This window comes from Natrix helvetica (assembly GCF_964273705.1).
Source record: "Natrix helvetica genome assembly, chromosome: 1".
NCBI classification, from domain to species: domain Eukaryota; kingdom Metazoa; phylum Chordata; class Lepidosauria; order Squamata; family Natricidae; genus Natrix; species Natrix helvetica.
This window is the reverse complement of record NC_138548.1, coordinates 206,082,141-206,104,528: the sequence shown is the minus strand read 5'-3', so window position 1 is coordinate 206,104,528 and position 22,388 is coordinate 206,082,141. Positions and strand designations below refer to the sequence as shown.

The following is a 22,388-nucleotide window of genomic DNA, read 5'->3' as shown; positions in this document are numbered from 1 at the left end:
GGCCGCGTTCTGGACCAACTGCAGTCTCCGAGTGCATCTCAAGGAAAGCCCCATGTAGAGAGCATTGCAGTAGTCCAGGCGAGACGTCACCAGCGCATGGGTGACTGTGCGTAGGGCATCCCGATCCAATAAGGGGCGCAATTGGCGCATCAGGCGAACCTGATGGAACGCCCCCCTTGCCACGGCTGTTACATGGTCATCCATGGACAGCCGGGCATCCAGGAGGACGCCCAAATTGCGCACCCGTTCCATGGGGGCCAGTTGCTCGCCCCCAATGGCCAGAGATGGAAGCAACTGGTTGAACCGGGAGGCCGGAAGCCACAGCCACTCCGTCTTGGAAGGGTTAAGTTTTAGTCGGTTGCCATCCATCCAGACCCATACGGCCTCCAAACACCGGGACATCATTTCAACGGCCTCGTTGGGGTGGTTCGGGGTGGAAATGTATAGCTGAGTATCATCAGCATACAGATGATATCTCACCCGAAAACCACGGATGATCTCGCCCAGCGGTTTCATGTATGTGTTGAACAGGAGAGGCGAGAGCACCGACCCCTGTGGCACCCCACATGTGAGGGGGCTCCAGGTCGATTTCTGCTCCCCTGCCAACACACGTTGCGTCCGGCCAGAGAGGTAGGAGCCAAACCACCGTAAAACGGTGCCCCTGACTCCCAGCCCCTCTAGCCGGTGCAACAGGATACCATGGTCGATGGTATTGAACGCCGCCGAGAGATCTAATAGGACCAGGATAGAGGAACAACCCCTATCTCTGGCCCTCCAGAGATCATCAACCAACGCGACCAAGGCCGTCTCCGTGCTGTGCCCGGGTCGGAAGCCGGACTGGCGCGGGTCTAGATACTCGAAGTGGGTGCCTTCCCATCAGGTGCCTTTTCCCATCAACCTGATTCCTGTCTGGATCCTCATTTCTACGTCACCAACACTGATTTCAATTGTAAAAAAGAAAGTAAAATCAGTAGGATCAAGTCAGAATCAATTAGGCAATGATCCATTCATATCCAGAAAAAAAAGTAGGTGGGCAAAATAATAATATAATCACAATGTTGTTGATTTCTGCCATGCAATCCCCAAATGTGGAGTGCTTTAATACAATGTGTCATTTCAAATTCATAGAATTGGAGATAATGACTCAATGGCAAATTCTGTTGTGTGCTATGAGGTTTAACTGTAAGACCCATAGTTTTAGCTTATAATTAAGTTTAGAATTGGGTTTATTCATAAGTTTAGAATTGGACTATCTGCCCGATGACTGTAGTAGGAGTTACCTCCATGTGTATATCTCCAGGATAGTGAACATGCAGTGATAAGGTGTGTTCATATTTAAATCCAATTATGCCCAGTGGGATTTGACTGCATTATTTGCTATTAAGCAGGCCACTCCTCTATATACAAAAGCTAATTTGAGAAAGGAGTGTTGAGAGCTGAAGGATTTTGCAAATGTAACTAGGAAAATACTATGAGATTTACTGCCTGGAAAGTATCTTTAGCTATGCACTGCGCATCCATGGAGCCTATGCAATATGCATATCCATATCCACGGAGCCTATGCAATAGACTCCATGGATACAATTGAACTGATTAATTTTGAATACTAAGTTTACCCAGCAAGAAAGCTTAGTATAACCTACTCCAAAAGATATGCCAGTGGATGATCCAGGAACGTCTCTAGAATAGTAGAACAGGGCAGGGCAAAGAGGAATTTTCAATGGGGTAAAGCTTGACAAGCTGGCATTGGGGCGACATTGACTCATAAGGGAAAAGTGATTCTGGCAACGCACCAGCAAGCAGATCTAAGCCATTATCTACCACCCTTGGTTTAAAAGAAAAAGGAATCCCTTGCAGGGAGGCTGAGGGAGGGAGGTCTGCAGACAGGGAAATGGAAAACTCTTGTCTAGCGCTGTAGAAATGAATGGTCGGGAAGCTCACTGGTATTTGGCGCAGGAGTTTGAAGGAGAGACTGGATGAGATCTCCTGCTGCGTTTCATGGAGGAGGAGGAAGAGGAGACTGGCAGGGAGGGAGGCCTGCAGTCAGCGGTACCTTACTCCGAGGTAGGGTAAGGATGGCACCCTTTCCTCGAGAAACCGCAGTCCGAGCTTGCCAGTCTCGTTCGCTCGCTCCTATGTTCCTTTCGTTTGAGTCTGGCTTCTCCTCCCGCCTCTCCCCATTCCGAGGCGGGCTCGGCCAGTGGCCGGGGGCATTGTGACGTCACAGAGGACGGGTCTTTATAAGACCGGGCGCGAGAAGCTCCCGCTTTCTCGGCTCAGCAGTCTGGGCTGAGTTGGCGTGTCCGCCGGGAAGCGGAAGCCTTCCGGATGGGCAGATGAGCCAGGAGGGGGGCTGCGTCGCGGGCTTCGCCGGAGGGCGAGGGGCATGAGGCAGGGGGCGACATGACCGTGCCGCTGCTGAAGATCGGCGCCGTGCTCAGCACCATGGCCATGGTCACCAACTGGATGTCCCAGACGCTGCCTTCTCTCGTGGGGCTGAATGGCACCATCTCCCAGGCCGGCACCTCCGAGAGAAGCGTGAGTTCTCCTTCTCTTCCCACCCACCCGGATAAAAGGGGATCCGGGCTGCCCTGCGGCTGTCCCTTCCAGGCGATGGACCTCGCTTAGTGGCTCTGGAGGGCTGATCGCCTGACTTTTGGCGGGAAGGGTCCCCTGCCCTTCCTACCCTTCGTTTCTAACTCTCAACTCTGCGCCAAAGGAGCGCTGCGAGTGAGCGATCCAGAAGTTGCCTTCTTTCCCAACCTCGTCCGAAGGGGCTTCCCGGGTTTCTCCCTTTGCCATTCCGACGAGACGGGTTTATCCACCTGAGTCTGGCACTTGTTTTCTAAGTTGCGTCGCGATGAGTCTTGTTTGGGGCTGCTGGGGGAACGAGAGAGGCGGCTCGGTTCCGATCCTATCGCCAAAGCTTATCCTACCTAGGAGGGAAAGACGCTTACTTTTTTCTGCTTCTGCATAGATGTGTGCGGGTGTAAAAAAATGTTGGAAAGGCAACTTCCTTTTCAGAAGGTTTTCGGTGGGAGAGCGTGGTAGGAAACGAGGTTAAATGAAGCCTCTTATTATGCCCTCCCGTAGGAATTAGGCGGCCTCGCGGCCAGACTTCATACCAACCGGGAGGGAAATGATAGTTGCCTGCCCACGGCGGCGGCATCGAGATTTGGGAGTTTTAAGTTGAACTTGGAAACATTGCAGAGCGGGGTAACGTAAGTCTTCGGCATTTGGAATGGGGATTGTGACCGATTGGGACTGAGGTGTGCTTCCTTAATTTGGAAATCTCCTGATCGCCGGACCAGAAGCCCTGTAATCTTCAACGGGAGACTAAGGGCTTCGATCCCTTCTGCTCTCTAGGCGATGCTAAATTGCTTGAAATTATCCAAAATACTTCTGAATGGATGTGTGTGAATGAGTGTGGTCCCTCTGCTGTCTTTCTCTCTAATTCACAACAGAACTGCTTCTGTGTGAACTATCTCCTCTGCCCAGATGTCTTCAACCCAATTGGAGCTCTTCTCGACTTCTTTTGAGGGTTGTTTTGATCCTTTCCCTCTTTCCATCTCTTCTAAAGGCTGAAGGGGTTTGGGGAGGGACGACTATATGTCTTCCTTTTTGCTACTGCCCGCTTTTTTACCAATGTTTCCTCTGAAACTTTGCTAAACAATGCCTCCTATCATTCTGCTATGCAACCCTTCTGGAATGAAAAGAGGGATTGTTGCCCCCCACCCCAACCATTCTCCTGACCGTGGCTAGTCCTAGCTGCAGTGGATCACTTCCCTGGGCTCCTCTACCTAGGCTCTTCCAGGGAAGCACCTTGCCTTGCTCAAATACTGGTTTCTTTGGGGTCTCCACACCATTCTCCTCTTCTGAAAACCTCTGTGCCAGTCCTTTCCCGATCACTGTGATTTCTTCAGGACCATTGAGGGGTTCATTTGGATTGATTGCTCTATTCTTTCTTTTCAGCTGGGAGGCAGAATTAACAATTCTCTCCTTTCCATCGGTCCCCCACCCCCCTTTTCATGCTTGTCTGAGTAGCTTTTTTTCCACCGGTGGAAAACTTTCTCCAATTCTTAAAGGAGAAATGCTCATCTCTGTAAGTCTGGGTGTGTAATAGGGAAGAAAGGTTCTGACATGTAGACTGGTTGTGAGCTCTGCAGAGCATCCTGGAATTGTTGAATGAGTGCGTTTGTGCCTGAGATGTTTTGATTTGTCCATGTTGTTGTGTACAAGTGCAACGGAATCTATTCTCCCACTGTGTAGGATTCATTTGATGTTTTAAACAATAGCTACCACCTTTAAACAGTCTCTCTGGCTATGTTTGTAGAATAAGAATAAGCTTCAGGTAGTAGTAGTAGGCAAGTCAATAACTGTTTTGAGTAGGAAACGCCCATATAGGTTTTTGATAAACAGATCGGGTCTGATCCTCTCCCAATTTTGCTTCTGTCTCCATATACCAGTACCTGTCTGTTTGTACCTTAAAACCACATGCATATGAAGCAGTTAGAAAAAACCCAGGCAATAAACTCTTGAAAAGGAATCCCCGCACATTGGTGAGGTTGTAGCTGAGCTGCTGATTTCGAAAATGCTGGATAGATTGATGGACTGTGATGCATAGTTACCATAAGAGTATTTCCTTAGCACTAAACAGAAAGGAAGCAATAGGATTGGAATACGGTTTCCACGTAGGAATTGGAGAGGATTTTTGGAGATAGAGTGGAGATGAAGTCTCATATGCCGATTAGAGGCATCTCACTGTGAAGCTTAAGGGCACATTGATTTATATACCCATGTGTTGGAATTACTCTAGTGACTGTAAGTTGATAGTATGGCAAGTGATGCAAATTTGTATGGGATAAAATGGCTTGCTAGTTCCTTACTCTCTATCAATTCCACAAGTAAAATTTGTGTATACATTTTTCATATCCGGTTAATTATAGGGAGAAACAAGCTAAGAAAAAATGATGGATGTCAAATGCTCTGCTCATTTCTATGACATCAATGTCTAGGATTTGATAGGACCAATGCTTGTTAGGGCTGGGAGAAGAAGCTTCCTGATCATAAGTAGGAAATACTATAAGCAAAATCAGGCGGGACTGGTAGATATACAAAGCTGCCTATGTCCCAGAAGGGGCAAAACCTAAGATGGAAATAGTCTTTCCATTGCCTGGAGAGAAAAGTGGAGGTTAGCAGTGGTGACTGAAAATACGCTTGGAACAAATGAATGAATGGATTTCTGCCAAGAACCTTCTAGACTATCCTGGAGCCCTGCCGGATGCCACCTAGCCATTCCAAGGAATTCAGCTTTGTCAGCTGCAGCAAATCTATCCACTTGAACGCTCATCTCTTATTGCTTTCTTCAGTCTATACACCTGATGTTAGATCAAACTAAGTGTGTTTATTTCACAGTGGGAAAGGCTGAGGTCCCAGTGGAAAAGAAAATGAACATCACAGCTTTCAATTTGAAGTGCTAATTCCTTTCGATTTGGCACACCCTGGTCTGTTCTTATCTCAGTCAAGTGCATTTTTTCACATGAGCGTTATCTTTTCCTTTGCATTTCCTGCTTCCTGTAATCTGGATGTAAAGCCAACATGTTCTAGAAAGTATATGCTTAATTAGAAAAAAAAATTATCTACATTTTAGGTGTATTGAGAATATTCAAGCACATGCACATATTTTTTTAAAAAAACCCCAAGAATGTATGTTTAATGTTACATATGGTAATCTTCATTGTGTCCTTGAATGGCCTCTTAATAGCACTCTCGGTGGACAAAATTAGAACTGGATGAAGGGTATGCCCTGTAAGAAATCACCATAGTTCTACCTTCCCTGTTGGGTTTTTTTTATCCTGTAGAGGGTTTCCAAATAGCTCCACTGCAAAAGCCAGAAGAATCCTATGATGCTGTCCAGTTTTCACACAATACTGGGGCTTATTTTTCCACTTGCAATAAATCCTTATACCTTCATATGGGTTAGGAAGAGCTCTTACCGAGACCATTTCCCAACTCTTAGAGGAGAGGAGGCATTCAGATGTATATCTATTTTCTTCCTTGACGTTTAGGGGTTTATGCAATCTGCTAAAAACCAAATTCTACAACTTCTCTGTTTTCTTGAATTGGTGAGGATTTGGAAAAAAGATAAATAAATCAGGGCACAAAGCAAGATGATGTCAGCTATTCCAGATATATTTAAAATTAGATGATACATTTCACCTACGCTTCTTGATTTTGTGCCCATTGCTGGATATACAGTATGCTTTTATTAATTGGCAGCCTTGTACTCTTCTCCCACTGAGGTTGTGGGGATGCAAATGTTTTGACATTTATCTGATGCAAGCCATCACACTGTTGAATTGGTCATGTGCTGTGTCCACCCCAGGCATTGGAAGAGATGGTGAAATACCATTTGAAAAGCCTTAGTAGTTGAAATTTCAATTCTCCTTCCAAGTTGCATTTCTGAGGTTTGCTTCCTGCTGTTGGCATTTTAAGGCTGACTTCCTTCAAAAGATGCCAGCCAGTTATACTGGCATTGCTGGGATTGCCGGATATCACAGCATGAATTGTCACTATTTCCTTTTGTTCTATATGATTTCTGTGTATTTTTTAAAAAATAGTTCCTTTAAACGAAACTTCCTTTTCATGAACTGGAGCTGCTTTATGTATTGGCTGTATTCACACAACATGCTTACCCTAGCATTTACTGAATTAACCCACTTTCTCACTTGACCCAGTACACTGAACCATAAATAATAAAGTGGTCTAGATTTGTGTAATTCACTGTGGCAAAGAAGCAGAAGCAGCAGCTAATCAAGCCTCATGATGGATGGATAGATCTGCTAAGACTTTACCTGACCTAGTTAAGCACATTGTTGTGAACACAGCCTTAGGCTGTGTAATTTCCATACATATACCAAATGGCTTTGCTTCTGAACAGCACTGTCATTGATTGGGTTTTCTGGGGAGTCAACAAGTAGAAAGTTCATATTTTCATCCAAAAGATACCTACCCTATTTTGAACATATGAAGCTGATGTCATAAGAAAAACAATAGCAAAAAACCACAATGATTAGTTATAATCCAGTATCTTTTTGAGTTTTTGATTTGTTAGATTTATGCCCCTCCTTTCCTTCCAGAGCTTTGATGGGAGTTTCCCCTTCTTTTAACCTACAGAAATCACCCAATCAGTTCCTGTGGCTAAGGGTGGATCTGAAACAAGGTTTTCTTGGCCCCTTGATTCTATAATGGAGAATATAGGTCAAGGTGAAACATATAACAGAATATGTATAGCTCAGTGCACTGATGATGTTACCTAGTCTGGCAATGAAAAGGAAAACAACCAATGCTCAGAATATAACAAGAACCCAAGAGTACCTTAATCCCTACATACTGAGCTGTCTCTCCAGAAAGACTTCCTACAGTAAATCCTCTTTTTTTGTTCAATTTTATCATATTGCATACAGGCTTGATTTCTAAGAAATCTAAGTTTGGCAATAGTTATAAATTCCTTTCTGTCTTTGGAAAAAGGTTTAGAAAAATAAAGCCCGTGATGGTGAACCTGTGGCATGCATGCCACAAGTGGCACGTGGAGCCATATTTGCCAGCACGCAAGCCGTCATCTCTGGCACATGCTGGTTTTTGACCAGGGAGGCCATTTTCGTCCTCTGGAGCCCGGGGAGGGCGAAAAACTGGCCTAACGAGCCAACCAGAAGTTCATAAACAATCAATTTCTGACTTCCGGAGAGCCTCCAGGGGCCCGGGGTAGGCCATTTTCACCCTCCCCAGGCTTCAGAAAAGCCGCCAAAGCCTGGGGAGGGTGAAAACTCCCCCCTGCATGGAGGGTAGGGTGTTACTCATGCACGCACGGGTGGGTGGGGTGCATTTCATTATGGGTGTGGGAATGCACGTGCACGCACAATTTTGGCACGCCTTTACAAAAAGGTTTGCCATCACTGGCCTAGACAATACATTTTCAGGCAAAAGAGTAAAGGTTTTTTTTCTAATCTCGAGGTCAACATTTAGCTGAACTGCCAAAGTGTGGCATTTCTTAATATCACGGTTAGCTGTCAATGGTGATATCCTCCTTGACTAGCTTTTGATTTCTTTGGAAGATGACTATGGAGAATGGTCACGACGTTTTCGTTCAAATGGAGCCCCATTTTTATTTCAAGGAAATTTAATCCTAAGTGAATTGAATACTGAGACCTCAGATTTAAAAAGTGTTTTTTAAAAAGAATTAGAATTTAGAATTTATTAGATTTGTTAGCCGCTCCCTCTCCACAAAGGGACTCGGGGCGACGTACAATAAATAAAAACACATATTATACAATTAAAACATTTCACGGATAGCAGTTTCACTTTGAGTTTTAGGAGATGAATATGACAGCAATTGTTTTAGAAGCTATGGCCAGTTCTTGAGATCACATGTGAGAAACCTAAGTGAGCTTTTGATATTTGAAAGCAGAAAGAAAATTATCTGGGTGGTCAACTTCTGAAGCTTTTTCCATAAATTTCACAGCAGTGAGCAATACGCAACACGGTGCAGCACTTTGTGCTGATATAAATTGTATTTTGACAACAAATGGAACTCTGAATCTTATAAACAAGATATACATCCAGGGGTAAAAAAAAAAAAAGCTAAAAGTCTTTTGCACGGTGCAAAACCATTCATTATTTGTTGCATGACCTTTGCTGTAGACCTTACAATAATAGTTTCTATGTTTTATGGTGCAATATGAGTGTGTTGCACAGACAAAATTATGCAATCAAATGGTCTTTGATGTAAGCCCCCAAAGGGAAGTCTTCTGCTGCATCCATAAGTAATTTATGGAGTTAGTCTTTTATGTGTCATCAGATGTGCCAGACATTTATCTCACTTGCTAGAAGTCGAAGCAAAATCTCTCTGGGATCAGGTTGGACTGACTAAATGGATTCTCACCAGCTTCCCCCCACACACACACCTCCCCGAGTTCCCTCCCGTGGCTTTATGAATTCTACTCCAGAAAGTTTTGATTTTTACATTTACTTCTGATGCAGAAAAAATAGCTAAATCTCTTAATCCAAGAGAAGACATGCATCGTGCCTCACAAAGGGAATATTATTTTCTCCATCTCAATGGCATCAATCTTTTCCCTTGCCTTCTATGAAAAAATCCATTGTTGGGGTGGAAGAGCATAGGAGCAATACATTACTTTAGTACTAATGATCAATAATACAATACAATAATACAATAGTAGAGTTGGAAGGGACCTTGGAGGTCTTCTAGTCCAACCCCCTGCCTAGGCAGGAAACCCTATACCATTTCAGACAGATGGCTATCCAACATCTTCTTAAAGACTTCCAGTGTTGGGGCATTCACAACTTCTGGAGGCAAGCTGTTCCACTGATTAATTGTTCTGTCAGGAAATGTCTCCTGAAGCATTCTGTCAGGGGATTCCTCATCACAGTGGGGCCTGCAGTGTTGAACTCCTTTACTGAGAATATTGGGCCAGATGTTGAAGGTCTATTTTCTCTTGCCCAAACAAAGGCCAACAGTGGGAGCAGAAAGCTGCCTGAAGCCTTCCATTCCCATCCTTGAAACCAGAGGTCACCAACTGGTGGTCCATGAGAAAAGTTTGGTGGTCTGCAGAAAAATTATTTGCATTTTTTATATTGCACTAAATCAGGGGTCCTCAAACTATGGCCCCTGGGCTGGATATGTGCAATGAATGTTTGTGTTGCAGCAGAGAGTCTCCCCCTTCTGGATGTTTTTTGTAGGGGTTGGAGGGGGGAGAAATTCTGACTTAGAGTCTGCTTCAGCCTCCTGGTGTGGGGCTTTGGGTGAAGGCTGGAGGGACATGCAGCTGATGGCAAAGAGCTAGAGGGCCTTATTCCAGTGGGACTGCATCATGGTCTGGAACTGGCTGACAATCTCAGCCTGATGAGCCTCCAGGCGCAGGTACCTGGCCTAGCACTCCCGCAGGTCTTCCCTCTGCTTGGAAAGCCTATGCTCATAGTCTTTTTGAGGTAATTCTACTGAGCCTCCTTCTTGGTCAGATCCAATTTGAACTGAGCCAGCTATCTTACCAACTCTTTCTCATGATGGCTGCTTAGCTCCAACAACTGCTTCCTGTTGAGGCCCTAAGGAGCCTGGATGGGCAGGCGAGGAATGGCTGGGAGGGGAGGGGTGAGTAGAGGTTGGTGAGGCACCCCTTGATGTGAGTGACATTGAGTTGCCCACACCCACCCAGTCACATGACCACCTAGCCACACCCACTCAGCCAGTCATCAGGCAAATCATATTAGTGGTCTGCGGGATTTAAAATTATGAATTTAGTCGTCCCTGAGGTCCAAATGTTGGGGACTCCTACTTTAAACCACAGTTTCTCCTAAATTGCCTGCATTCAATGTTCATTCACCTAATTTAAGAACTCTGAATTGTGAGTAGAGCCTCTAGAAGGCAAACCATTCACCCATGTCTTCCTCAAACAACCTTAAATTCATCTTCAAAATAATAACTTTGATTTTGAGAGTGGATGGGGCTTTCTCAAGCTTTCTGCTACTGATTTAGGCCCTGCAGCCTTTGAAATAATTCAGGAAACCAATTTCTGAATCTTGGTTGCTTCATTTTTGCCTATTGCTGACTTTGAGAGTTCCAAAACATTTCTACACCTTCATTATATGTATATTGTCTGTCTTTAGAACAAGCCCTCCTGGTCTTCTCATAGGAGCAGTTCAGCTAAGTCAGGGGTGTCCAAACTTGGGAACTTTAAGACTTGTGGACTTCAACTCCCAGAATTCCCCAGCCAGCCATGCTGGCTAGGGAATTCTGGGAGTTGAAGTCCACAAGTCTTAAAGTTCCCAAGTTTGGACACCCCTGAGCTAAGTCTTTTTCAGGGAAAGCTGTCAGATTCCTTTTCTTACCGTTTTTAATAATTATCTGAACCTCCCTTTTTTTTGTTTAAAAAAGGAAATTATAAAAGATGTTGGTTTTATCCTTCAATAAAATGTAACTAATGGGCAACTATGTAAATTGAATTGATAATCACATTTGCTATGATGTTTAAAACTATCTTTTGTTGTTTAAGCATATTTCCTTGAATACTAATAACATTAATAAAATTTGTTGTATTGCACAAAGCCCATGCAATACAGCCTATGTACCTACTCACAAAGAAAATGAAGTAGATCTTTCATTCCAGTTAATATAAATATAGGATTGCTAAAGATAGAAGATTTCTAAAGTTAAAACCAGATAAATTAAAATCAATTGAAAATCAATTGTAAATACATAACATCCTGTGTTGTTAAAGCTTTTTGTAAAACCCACATAGAAGTTAGGATCGAATATCAAATCAGCTAGGATGGCACTTTAGAGAATTGGGCAGGCAATTATAGGTTGTCCTTGAGTTACAACCAACTACTTGGTGTCCACTCAATGTTACAATGGCACTGAAAAAAAAGTGACTTACAACTGGTCCTTCAACTGAAAACTGTCATAGCATCCTCATGGTCATCACAATTCAGGCACTCAGCAACTGGCATGTACTGGTTGCAGCATCCTGAGATCAGGTGATCTCCATTTGCGAACTTTCCAGCCAGCTTCCAACAAGCAATGGGGGAAGCTGGATTCATTTAATAACTACATGATTCACTTAACAACTGCACCAATTCACGTAACAAATGTGGCAAAAAAGGGTCATAAAAGTGGTGGCGGGGGAGGGACCCACTTTAAAATCACCTTGCTTGTTGTTCTTGATGGAAAGCTATCAGCCTGAGGAAGCAATCAGATTTCATTAGCAAGCTCTTTACTGTCCATCACGGAAATTCTGATCCCAATTGTGGCCATAAGCCAAGGACTACTCATACAAAGAAAGATTGATCCTAAACCCTTAGCAAATGTGGACAGATATTCTGGGATAGAGATATGGGATAGAGGAAAGGGCATTCTCTGAAGTACTTGGACACAAGCTATATAAAGAAGTAAAAATAACAGGCAGCCAGAGAGTTGCTGTTAGCACATATATTACTTAAATTCTTCTAGAAACCATGTTGGTTGATGATTTCTTCAAACTTAAGCTTGTGGATTGGACTTGGAGCTAGTCCTATGTAGAATATTTTACAGGAGATCTAATTGAATCCAGCACTTTCTGACTTATGCCTGATTTGGTTAACCTCTGGGATATCAAGTACTACGAAGTAGTAAGAAGTAGTAGTTTAGTTAAGGCTATATGGTGAACTGAATTCCACTCTGATTGTTGGTGCATCAGAGTCATGATTCTTCCATTCTGTATCCAGAATTCCTGCTAGCCTTTGTTGCATTACGGTCTTCCTGGAAAGAAGATAGAGCATCTGGATTAGAATATTGCAACTTTATCCTAGGTTCGACTCTAGTTCCTATCAACGCAAGCTGCAACAGCGAATAGACAAAGAGAATAGGAACTACAGTATCGATATCAGGAATCAATCTGATTTCATTGCCTACCTGCCTGCCTGCCTGCCTACATCTATCTATCTATCTATCTGCCTGCCTGCCTGCCTGCCTGCCTGCCTGCCCGCCCGCCCGCCCGCCCGCCCGCCTGTCTCTCTGTCTATCTATCTATCTATCTATCATCTATCTATCTATCTATCTATCTATCTATCTATCTATCTATCTATCTATCTATCTATCATCTATGTCTATCACCTCAGATTTCCATTAGTTACTTCTTGCAATCTAAAGACTTTCAGATGTGTTAGAATGACAGTTCCCCACATTCCCAGCCAAAAGGCCTCATCATAGGAGTAACTGATGGAAGGAGTTGGTCTGACATATTTGGGGGCCACTATGTTCAGACATAAACTGTCCTGTTGGCTTAAATCAGGAAATTAGAGAAATGAACCACTAACTACCCTAGTTCGAGGTGGCGCTCTGAAAATATGCTATCTCAATTTGTATAAAAGCAGGGATTCTGAATTGTTAATCTTGAAATTCGGCCTTTTGTATGTTACATCAAATGATTTTCTAGCCACTGTTATGATTAATAATGATAGACAGGGCTCCCTGACACTGTGCATCCCTATCACTGTTTTCTTGCAGCGAGTTGTATGTTTTCCCAGCACACATTTTGATTAGATGGTGCCCAAAGGCTTCATTGAGTATTCCTTGGCTCAATCTTCCGCAAGCTGTTCACTTCAAGATGTGGTAGATTACAAATCTCATCAATCATTATTCTACTTACTTGATATGACTTAACTAACTTTTCTTACCCCAATTCAGTCGTCTGAGAACCAGGAATGAAATGCATTTAATCAGCGGTCTTGTATTGGATATTTTTAGAATCAGGTTCTATATAAACAGTCCAGTGTACTATTCCTGAACATCAAAGCAGATGCCATGGGCCAGGTGAACCAACTCTGCATAGTAAAATTGTCACGCACGGCCGAAAAGAAATCTGCGATTTAGATTTAGGTACCCTCTCACTCCAGTAGGCATTCAGAGTCAAATGTGCCTCCTTCGGGTAGCTTCACATTCAAATGGAGCTGGAAATACTTTGAAAGTGAATGAATTTGAATTCAGATGAGTCGATATGAATGGCGGGAGGCTGCATTAATTTGACAGTGTAATCATTTTAGTAAATTCAACTTTCATGGACTTTTTTTTCTTTTTTAAAAAGCGAAATCCACATTTGCATTAATTTTGCATTGCATGTTTATGGGTAGATAAATTGGAAATTGTTCACATGGCCAAGTAACAAAAAAAGAATAAAGCAAAAAATGTCAGCATGCTGTATTTAGGTGTGCAGAAATGCTCTAGCTGGATGAATTTATTCTGTTCTAGCAAAGCTCCTGGCTGGAAAGGAGCCTCATGATTAAAACCAAGTATGAGAAGGCCTTGGGCATTTTGCCTTCCAGTTCCTCTTCCATCTGCCTTCCTGCCTCTTATGCTTCCTAGGAAGCAGCAGAAAGGGCTTGAGGAAATCAAGATGGTGCCTCTTACGTGCCTCTTCACTTACAGATGTTGCTGGCTCTGCCACATTAGAAAAATAAAAATGCATACATACAGACAAAGGATGAAGGATTCAAATGGTCAGTCCTGTTCCAGTGAGTCTTGGCATTGAATAACACACTGATAAGCTTATTTTTTAATTGTTCATGAGCTGCACAGAATTGAGGCATGCACACATTGAATGATCCCAAGACTGAACAGTCCTGTCCTTCTGAATCTATCTCTTCTCGCCACAAATAGCCTCTTTGAAAGCTTTCTCAGTTATTGGCTGATTCTGCATACATCTTATCTATTCTGTTTATGAATGCAGAACCGTGAACAGGCGAGTGTGAAATTAAATGCAGAATGTATTAAATGGATTCATGCTAGTTGGATGAGTTTGCTTCGTTGCTTTTAGAAAACTAATGTGAACTGAATTTAAGTTGTACCCAAATTAATGCCAAATTAAACCTCTCAGGAGGGGGGGGGGCAACGTTTCAGTCTGCTGAGGCTGTGAGAACTAGGTAGGAAGAAGGCAGACCCAAATGAAGGGAAAAGCGAGACTGTGCTCTATCCCTACACACGTCCCAATGCTAAATTGGAATTCTTTCCTTCTCCAGCTTTCTTTTGAACTAGCCACAGTTCAAGCGGGCGTGAAATGCTTGGAATGAAGTCGTGCTCTGGCTGTTTTTGTTTTACAGTGAGCTCAGTATGAAAATTAATCCAGTTTTGGCTAGGAAAACTCATAGAGATGAAATGGGAGAACATTAATAGAAAAGAAATGGGGCTGAAAGTTTCTCAACCAACCGTTCTGATTGTCTTTCCTTTTTCTCTGCAAATGTCATTTTTCCACCAAAAGAGTTCCAAAGTCAAAAGCTCTGTATCTTGGATTGGGGTATTTAAGGACAAGGCCTTTGTTCAGCCAGGGAGCTGGGATTTTGTCTTAGATCCTGTTGAAAAGATGGCGAGGGAGGAAACAGTTATGGTGTCTGGTGATGTGTGTACTATTTTCATCTTCTTACTATTACTGTATCCCTGTTGCAAGTACAGTCTTGTGTGTTTAGTGGAGGAGAAGGTGAAATGATTGGAGAGCCTTTCTTTTCTGAGACTCATCAGAGAAGGTGAAGGGCCCTCAGGTGTTGCCCAGAGACTTCTTGAAAGGAAGCAAGATGAGTCTCTAAGGACTTGTTCCATAACAGAGGAGACAAGAAAGGGGTCCCAAGGAGTAAGAGGCCATTGTAATCCCCATCAGTTCTGAGAGGGCATGTCAAAAGCAAATGGAAATTCTGGAAGCACAAGCACAATCCACAGGAGAAGAAAAAGAGAGAAAACATGGAGAGGCTTGTATAAACACAGAGTGAACTTTCTGACAAGCTGAGGAGTTGTATAAGAATTCAGCAGGAGTTGATGACTACAGGTAGTCTTCGACTTATGACAATTGAGCCCAACATTTTTGTTGCTAAGTGAAACATTTGTTAAGAGAATTTTGCCCCATTTGATGACTTTTCGTGCCACAGTTGTTAAGTGAATCACTGCAGTGATTAAGTTAGTAACCTGGTTGTTAAGTGAATGAGGCTTCCCCATTGACTTTTGTTTGACAGAAGGTTGCAAAAGGAACCCATGACACTACAACCGTCATAAATATGAGTCAGTTGCCAAGTGTTTGAATTTTGATCCCGTGACCATGGGGAGGCTGCTATGGTCATAAGTGTGAAAAATGGTTGTAAGTCACTTTTTCCACTGCCGTTGTAAGTTTGAATGGTCACTAAATGAAATGTTGTGAGTTGAAGACTACCTGTACAGAAGAGTAGAAACTTGAACCTGTTGAGATGGAGTTATGAAGGCTAAGGTTCAGAATGAGACAAGGCTAGCTAGGAATGCAAAGTATAATATGAAGGTGGGGTTTGAGGGTATGTCTAAAATAAGAGGCAAGGAGACTGTTAACTTGTTTTGCAGGGAAGGTGGGAAAATAATAAAGAGGAATAGGCAGAAGGCAGAATGTCATAACCCTCTCAATGCACTTGAAAGTGAGAAACAGGATGCAGGATGGAAAAAATATATAGCAGGAGTCCACTTTGCTACAGTAAACAAATTTAGCTTTCTAAACCAGATGAATTACATTTCAAAGTAGAAAAAGAGCTGGCAGAAGTGAACTCCAAATCACTGACTGTAATATTTGAACATTTCTCAAGTACAGGAGAAAAGCAAACATAGTCCCAATACTCAAAACAGGGAGAATCTGGGAAACTGCAGACAGACTATTTCAATCAGCTGGCCTGGCACTCTCTTAGTTTTATCTCCCGGGGATTTATTTTAATGGGGTTTGGGTTTTTAATTAGGGATGTTTTTAGGGTTTTAGAATATATTTATTTCTTGTACAGCCTATCTCCTCCATCCAAATGTATTTAAGTGTTTTATGATTGTATTTTTATCTGCATTGACTGTACACCGCCCCGAGTCCCTTCTTGGGAGAGGGGGCGGTCTAGAAATCCAAGAAAAAAAAAAAGAGGTGCCAAGGCCTACTGGGTGGGCATGGGCCCAGCTTGACTCCACTCCCCAAACTTCTGGCATGTTTCCTCTTTGCATTGGGTAGATCAGGACGAGGCCATGCTGCCTGATGTTTCCTCTTCACAATGGGTAGACTGGGTTGAAACGATGCAGGTAGAAGGGGGCCAAAGCTATGCTGGCCCAATGTTTACTCTTCACATTGGGTAGACCAGGCCAAAGTGATGCGGGCTGGCCCCTAACATTTTCCAGGATGGCCCTTAGGGCTGGGTCCAACAACATTGTGGGTAGATCCGGCCCACAGGCCTTGAGTTTGACACCCCTGGTCTAGTGTATATACTGCCAAAATATCAGATTGTTAATTTTGGTATCTGCAAGTATTTGAAAAGTAATTTTATCATTACCAGGAATCATAAGCTTCTCAAGAATAAATAATGTCAGAATAACTATGCCTTCTAATGATAATATGGTTACTTTGGAAAACCAAGAAATGCTATGGATGTTTGCTTTAATCTCAGTAAAGCATTGGACAAGATCTCGTTTTGTGGATTTGGTGAATAAATGTGGCTCTAAATAGTGTGATGGTCCAGAGTATTTGCTACTTGTTGAACATTCACAGTGGGTACTCACCAATGGTTCTGTGGACAAGTATACATTCTCTGAATCTAGGTATGAACATTCATTTGCATAGCCACAGGTTTGGGATATCCTGGTTTGGGGGCAACGTGTAAGAAAAAGATTACACTAGAAAAGCAATAGTAGATTCTGAACTGCCTAAGCAAGCATGCATTACAACAGGTAAGAAAAACCCAATACAATTTAAGAAATTAAGAGACACGTTGCTGTGTGATACAGACTGTAATGTAAATACACTGTACCCCGTTACATTAAGCATGGGTTGGATTGCACTTGGAATATTCTGTCAATTATGAGCAACATACTTGAAAATAGACATGGAAAAATTAGGCAGATTAAGAGGAGACTACCAGGACAATAAGGGATCTGAAAGCCAAACCCTATAATGATGGTCAAAGGATCAGGGTTGTTTAGCTTGCAAAAAGAAGACGAAATATAACAATACTTTACAAAAACAGGTAGTCCTTGACTTATGTTCGTAATTGCCAGAATTACCATCATAAGTCATGCTGGTCATTAAGCAGATCAAGCCATGACTGCCCAATTTCACAATCTTTTTCTGAAGGCAGTTGTTAAGTGAGTGCCACAGCTGTTAAGCAAATCCTTTGTCTGCAATGGGCATTTTGTTTACAGAAACTGCAAGTGTGTATCCAGTCACACATGGCCAATAAAAATTATTTTATAAATAAAGACCCATTTTTTGGGGGGGGCATCATAAATTGCGATCATTTGATCACAGGAGACTGCAAATGGCCATAAATGTGAGCTGGTTATTGAGCACCCAAAATGCAATCATATAACTCCCATTGGAAGAACAGCCATTGGAATTTTATAAAGCCCAGGGGCCCAAAGCCCTTAGCTTTGAATAAGCCTAAGCAACCAGTTGTAAGTCAAGGACTATCTGTATCTGAAATCCTGTCAGATGCAAGGGAGTGGAGCTGTTTGTTTTTGAAACAGAGCAGGATAAGGACCAATGTATTATTTAAAAAAAAATTTAGATAGATATTAAGAAGAAACTTTTACTAACAATAGAAATTGTTAGGCAGTGGAATAAAATGATAAGATCAGCAGTGACTCCATCATCACTGGAGAGTTTTTAGATGAAATCTGGATAGCTACCTCTGAATATGGTGTAGTGGATTTCTATATTGATTGGAGGGTTGGAATTGATGACTCAGAAGAACCCTTCCAGCTAATACACTTTGTATGCTCCTTTCATGCTTTCAAAATCTTCAGAAGGTTATTCCAAGTCTATATGTGTGCACCCATACATTTCAAAATGCTTAAATCCTTTTCAAGCAAATTTCTATCATTGTGCTTTTTCCTTTCTTGTTCTGATTTTATTTAAATTAAATTAAATGTTAACCTTTTCTCTGTTTGGGGGAATCATTGTGCATTGTAGGTTTAAAATAACCTAAACAAAGATTTCCAAAAGGAATTGGTTAACTTTAGAATGTAGGTAATATTTGAAATATATTTGTCCTAACCAGTGCCTGAATGATTGCATTTCTTCTGAAAAAGACAGGAGCTAGACATGGAACTATATTCGCTTCCTCTTTTCAGAAGCTGAATATTTTTCAGCTTTTGCCATATGAAAGGGATCCTGTTTTATGAATGTTTCTCTTTTGGAAGAGCGTCCAGTTCTTCAGCTTGCAAATAAAAATAACCCATTATTGATCTCTGGCAGTGACAAAATTTGCTTTCCTTTTCATTTGGATTTCTTCATCTTAGCTTCCATCCATCCGTCCCTCCCTACTGACTTCCTCCTCTTTAGCAGCTTGTTCTCTTTTCCTGCCAAATATTTTATTAGAGCATCTGCTTGCACTCAGCCCTAAATGCCCCAGCAGCAAAAATTTCCTTCTGCTTTAAGAATTTACACTGCTGACCTCATGCCAGCTCTGTGATAGCAGCTACACATTAAGGCTATAAAAAGTATTTTTGCTGTCAAGTCATTTAATGAATTTATTTGTCCCCTCCCTGGAACATTGAGTTGTATGTTGCACTAAGCATCCTGTATTTTTTAAAAAAGCCAATAGGATAGCCTTTGTAGTGTTAGATTGAATGTTTTAATAAGACTCGAAAGGATGATTAATGGATCACTCTTGAAGCAGCACCTTGGACAGCAACAGCAAAGATTTAATTTTCTAGGGGTTGGTTATCATGTGGATTTGATCTAAATCAGTTGGTGTTGATCTCTCTGGCACATCTGCTTTTTTTTGGTAAGAACTTGTTTCTTTGAGCGGAAAGACTGCACCATCATATCGTGCAACAGAAACCCATGCTTACTCTCTTCAAAGTACTGGGTGAAGTTCAGTGTGTCATTCAGTTGCTTGTTTTTTGCTTTGTCTTAAATTTTATGAGCATAGTTATTTTCACAAGACTAGGAAACTGAGGTGAGTGATTTGCTTAGACACTTTCTGCAGATTGGATCAACAGGATTACTAACCTGTTGCTTTAAATTAAAGAGATTCAGCTAATATCATATAATTCAGGACTGTCAAACTCGATTTCATTGAGGGCCACATCAGGGTTGTGTTTGACCTCAGGGGTTGGGGTTGGCATGGCCAGTTCAACATCACTCATGTTGGAAGCTCCTGTGGTGGCCCGAGTGCTTTGCCAGTGTAAACAGACTTCTGAGCTCTGTTTTCGGTTGCAATGGCCTCCCACAACCCTCTGCCAGTGAAAACAAAGTGGTCCTCCCGAGCTCCATTTTTGCTGGCAGAGGCACCACAGGCTGGTCCTTTGCTGTTTCCATGGAGATTCCATGGGCCAGATCTAAGCACCCTGTGGGCGACATCCGGCCTGTGGGCCTTGAATTTGACACCCCTGATATAATGCCTTCAATGTCACTGTTATTTTAGACCACATATCTTTTCCTAATTATTCATACCTTAGTTACCTCATGGGACCAATAAAGTCTTTCATAGTATAGGGAGTCTGGCTATCTGAGGCACCACTTTTCTCCCCATGTTTTTGCTAGTCTGATTAAGATATGACAGGGGGTATCCTACCTTTATAGCAGTATTGTACATAGCAGATAGGACTCAGGCTGTAGACCTTGTGTTGTCACAGTGTTTGTCTGTCAGAATACTAATCACTGGAGGTTTGAATTGCCTGATTTTGCTGCTGTTTAAATGGGCCTTGAAGACCTGGCTCTTTTCTTGGATGTTGCGTTAGGAAATACATATCTTAGTGGGAATTTTGTTAATGCTGGATGCATTTGTCTTTGAGTTATTGCCATATTTTTGTTGTCCTGGATCTCATTTTAAAGTGTTTTCTACTCAGAGTTAGGTGACCTAGATGTTTGAGTTATAAATAAATAATTATACTGTGAATAATACAGACTTGCCATTTCCTCTAGCAAATATTATTTGAAGCAGTTACTTTTGGTCTTATCTTCTCCTTAGACCTAATATTTATTCTTCTGTTTATTTATAAGTTATAAATAAAATTCTGTGGCCTGGACCCTGTCAGATCTTCTCCCATGCTAGTAGTACAGGCATTCTTTTACTACTTACTTACCACTTATCTTTACTACCATGTTTCCCAGTGGTGGGATTCAATTTTTTTTACTACTGGTTCCATGGGTATGGCTTGGTGGGCATGATGCAGCTTTGTGGGAATGGCTTTGTGGGTGTGGCAGGGGTACGATACTGCAAAATCTCCATTCCCTCCCCATCCCATGGAGCGTCTTTCCAGCTCTGTTCTCCTGTTCAGGGCAACTAAAGAAGATCAGTTGGGAGGCACCAGGGCAGGGCCAGACTATTTGCCGGTTCACCAAACTACTCAAAATTTCTGCTACCAGTTCTCCAGAACCTGTCAGAACTGGCTGAATATCGCCTCTGGTGTTTCCCTGACTTTTGACCCCCCCAAATAAGAACTTATTTTTGGGGAGATCTTATTATTTATGAGGTGTAGGAGGCGACGAGTATTGTCAACTCATGGCTGCTGCTGTGTTGCAATATTTTTTGGGAGGGCATATTTTGGGGAGGAGGGCTTATTTTAGCGCTTGCACTCAAAAGCCCGATTTGGCTTATTATCTGAGGCGGTCTTATTTTCAGGGAAACAGGGTATTTATTTTATATGTTTTTTACTATGGGGGGAACAATCACTCTGGAGTCAAGGATTAGTTTCTGAAATTGGCCTCTGAGACCTGCAAAAGATGTATGTGACAGTGACAGGTATCATTTTAGGGAGCAAAACTAACATTTTTATCCCATAATTTTGGATTTTGAAGGTTTAGGACATTTTATTTTAAAAGGGCAATTTGCTGGGAAATTTTGACAGGTTTTGTGGAGGGGGTGTCTCTGTGGTCACAGAACTGGAATTGGTGCCCCACGAAATCTGTGGTGCTACCCATACTTACCTTAAATTAAATATATCAGATGTTGCATGAATTGCTCTAAATAAATAGTCTTGTAATCACTTAATTCTATTTTCCCAAGGAAACCAATTTTATGGAGATTTTATATATGTTAATGACAACCTCGCTGAAATATTTTGGAACTCTGAAACATATAGATATTATTCTGCACTATGAATAGCAATTTCCATATTTCTCAAAGTTAGAAATCCTGCGGTATGTATATTCAAACACACTGACACATTTCTGTTCTACAAAGTCATCTTATCTTTTAGTTGACATCCTTTAAAATGTAACTGTAACGCCCACCACTTCCATTCCTTCTTTCAATAAATCTTACCGATCTAGCAAACTAGTACTCATTTGCAAAAAGGAAAAAAAAACTTGCCGTGCTTTGTCAGATAGGCAAATTAAATTTTTGTAGAAAATTACCATGTGATATATCATCTTCTTTTTCCATCAATAACTTTACTAAGACATTAAATCTGTCTTGAGTTATTGTATTTTATAGTTTTTTAAAAAACAATCTTGCTCAGACTATTGCTACTATCACAGTTGTCACTGAAGTAATAATTTTAAAGAAATCCTTTCTTGTATTCCGGTGTCCTGTAAATCAGAGAATGGGAACATTTGGGGATAGTGGGCCCAAATGGAATCTTAAAAACATATCATGGGTTTTAACAGAAATGCCTGTGGACTAAACAGCCCCAGCACATCAAAACTAAAAATGCTTAGAAAATAAAATGACATTAAATAAACAAGTAATTTAGTCAATAACAAGTCAAGGAAGCACATAAGGAGAACAGGATAGAGTATTTGTTTAGTAAAAGAAGCTTCTAGAATTAATAGATAGACTAAGCAAACATGCGATTGGCCATCTACCCTGGTTGCTAGGGAACACTTTATACTAAATTCTAAGTTGAATTATTGGCTTGC

The 22,388-nt window shown here is 41.9% G+C and overlaps 1 protein-coding gene across 2 annotated transcripts in view; it reads left to right on the top strand.

Moving 5' to 3' along the window:
* The window catches only part of OLFM2 (olfactomedin 2), a 207,034-nt gene that overhangs the window by 5,836 nt on the left and 178,810 nt on the right, over window positions 1–22,388 (top strand). Inside the window, exon 1 of one of the 2 annotated variants that reach the window (XM_081939019.1) lies at window positions 2,300–2,538. The exons of the other annotated variant lie outside the window; for it this stretch is intronic. Within the exon in view, the coding sequence (XP_081795145.1) occupies window positions 2,404–2,538 (135 nt within the window). The 5' untranslated portion in view covers window positions 2,300–2,403. Of the gene's footprint in view, window positions 1–2,299; window positions 2,539–22,388 lie in introns of those variants that run through there. 2 annotated transcript variants of the gene reach the window in all.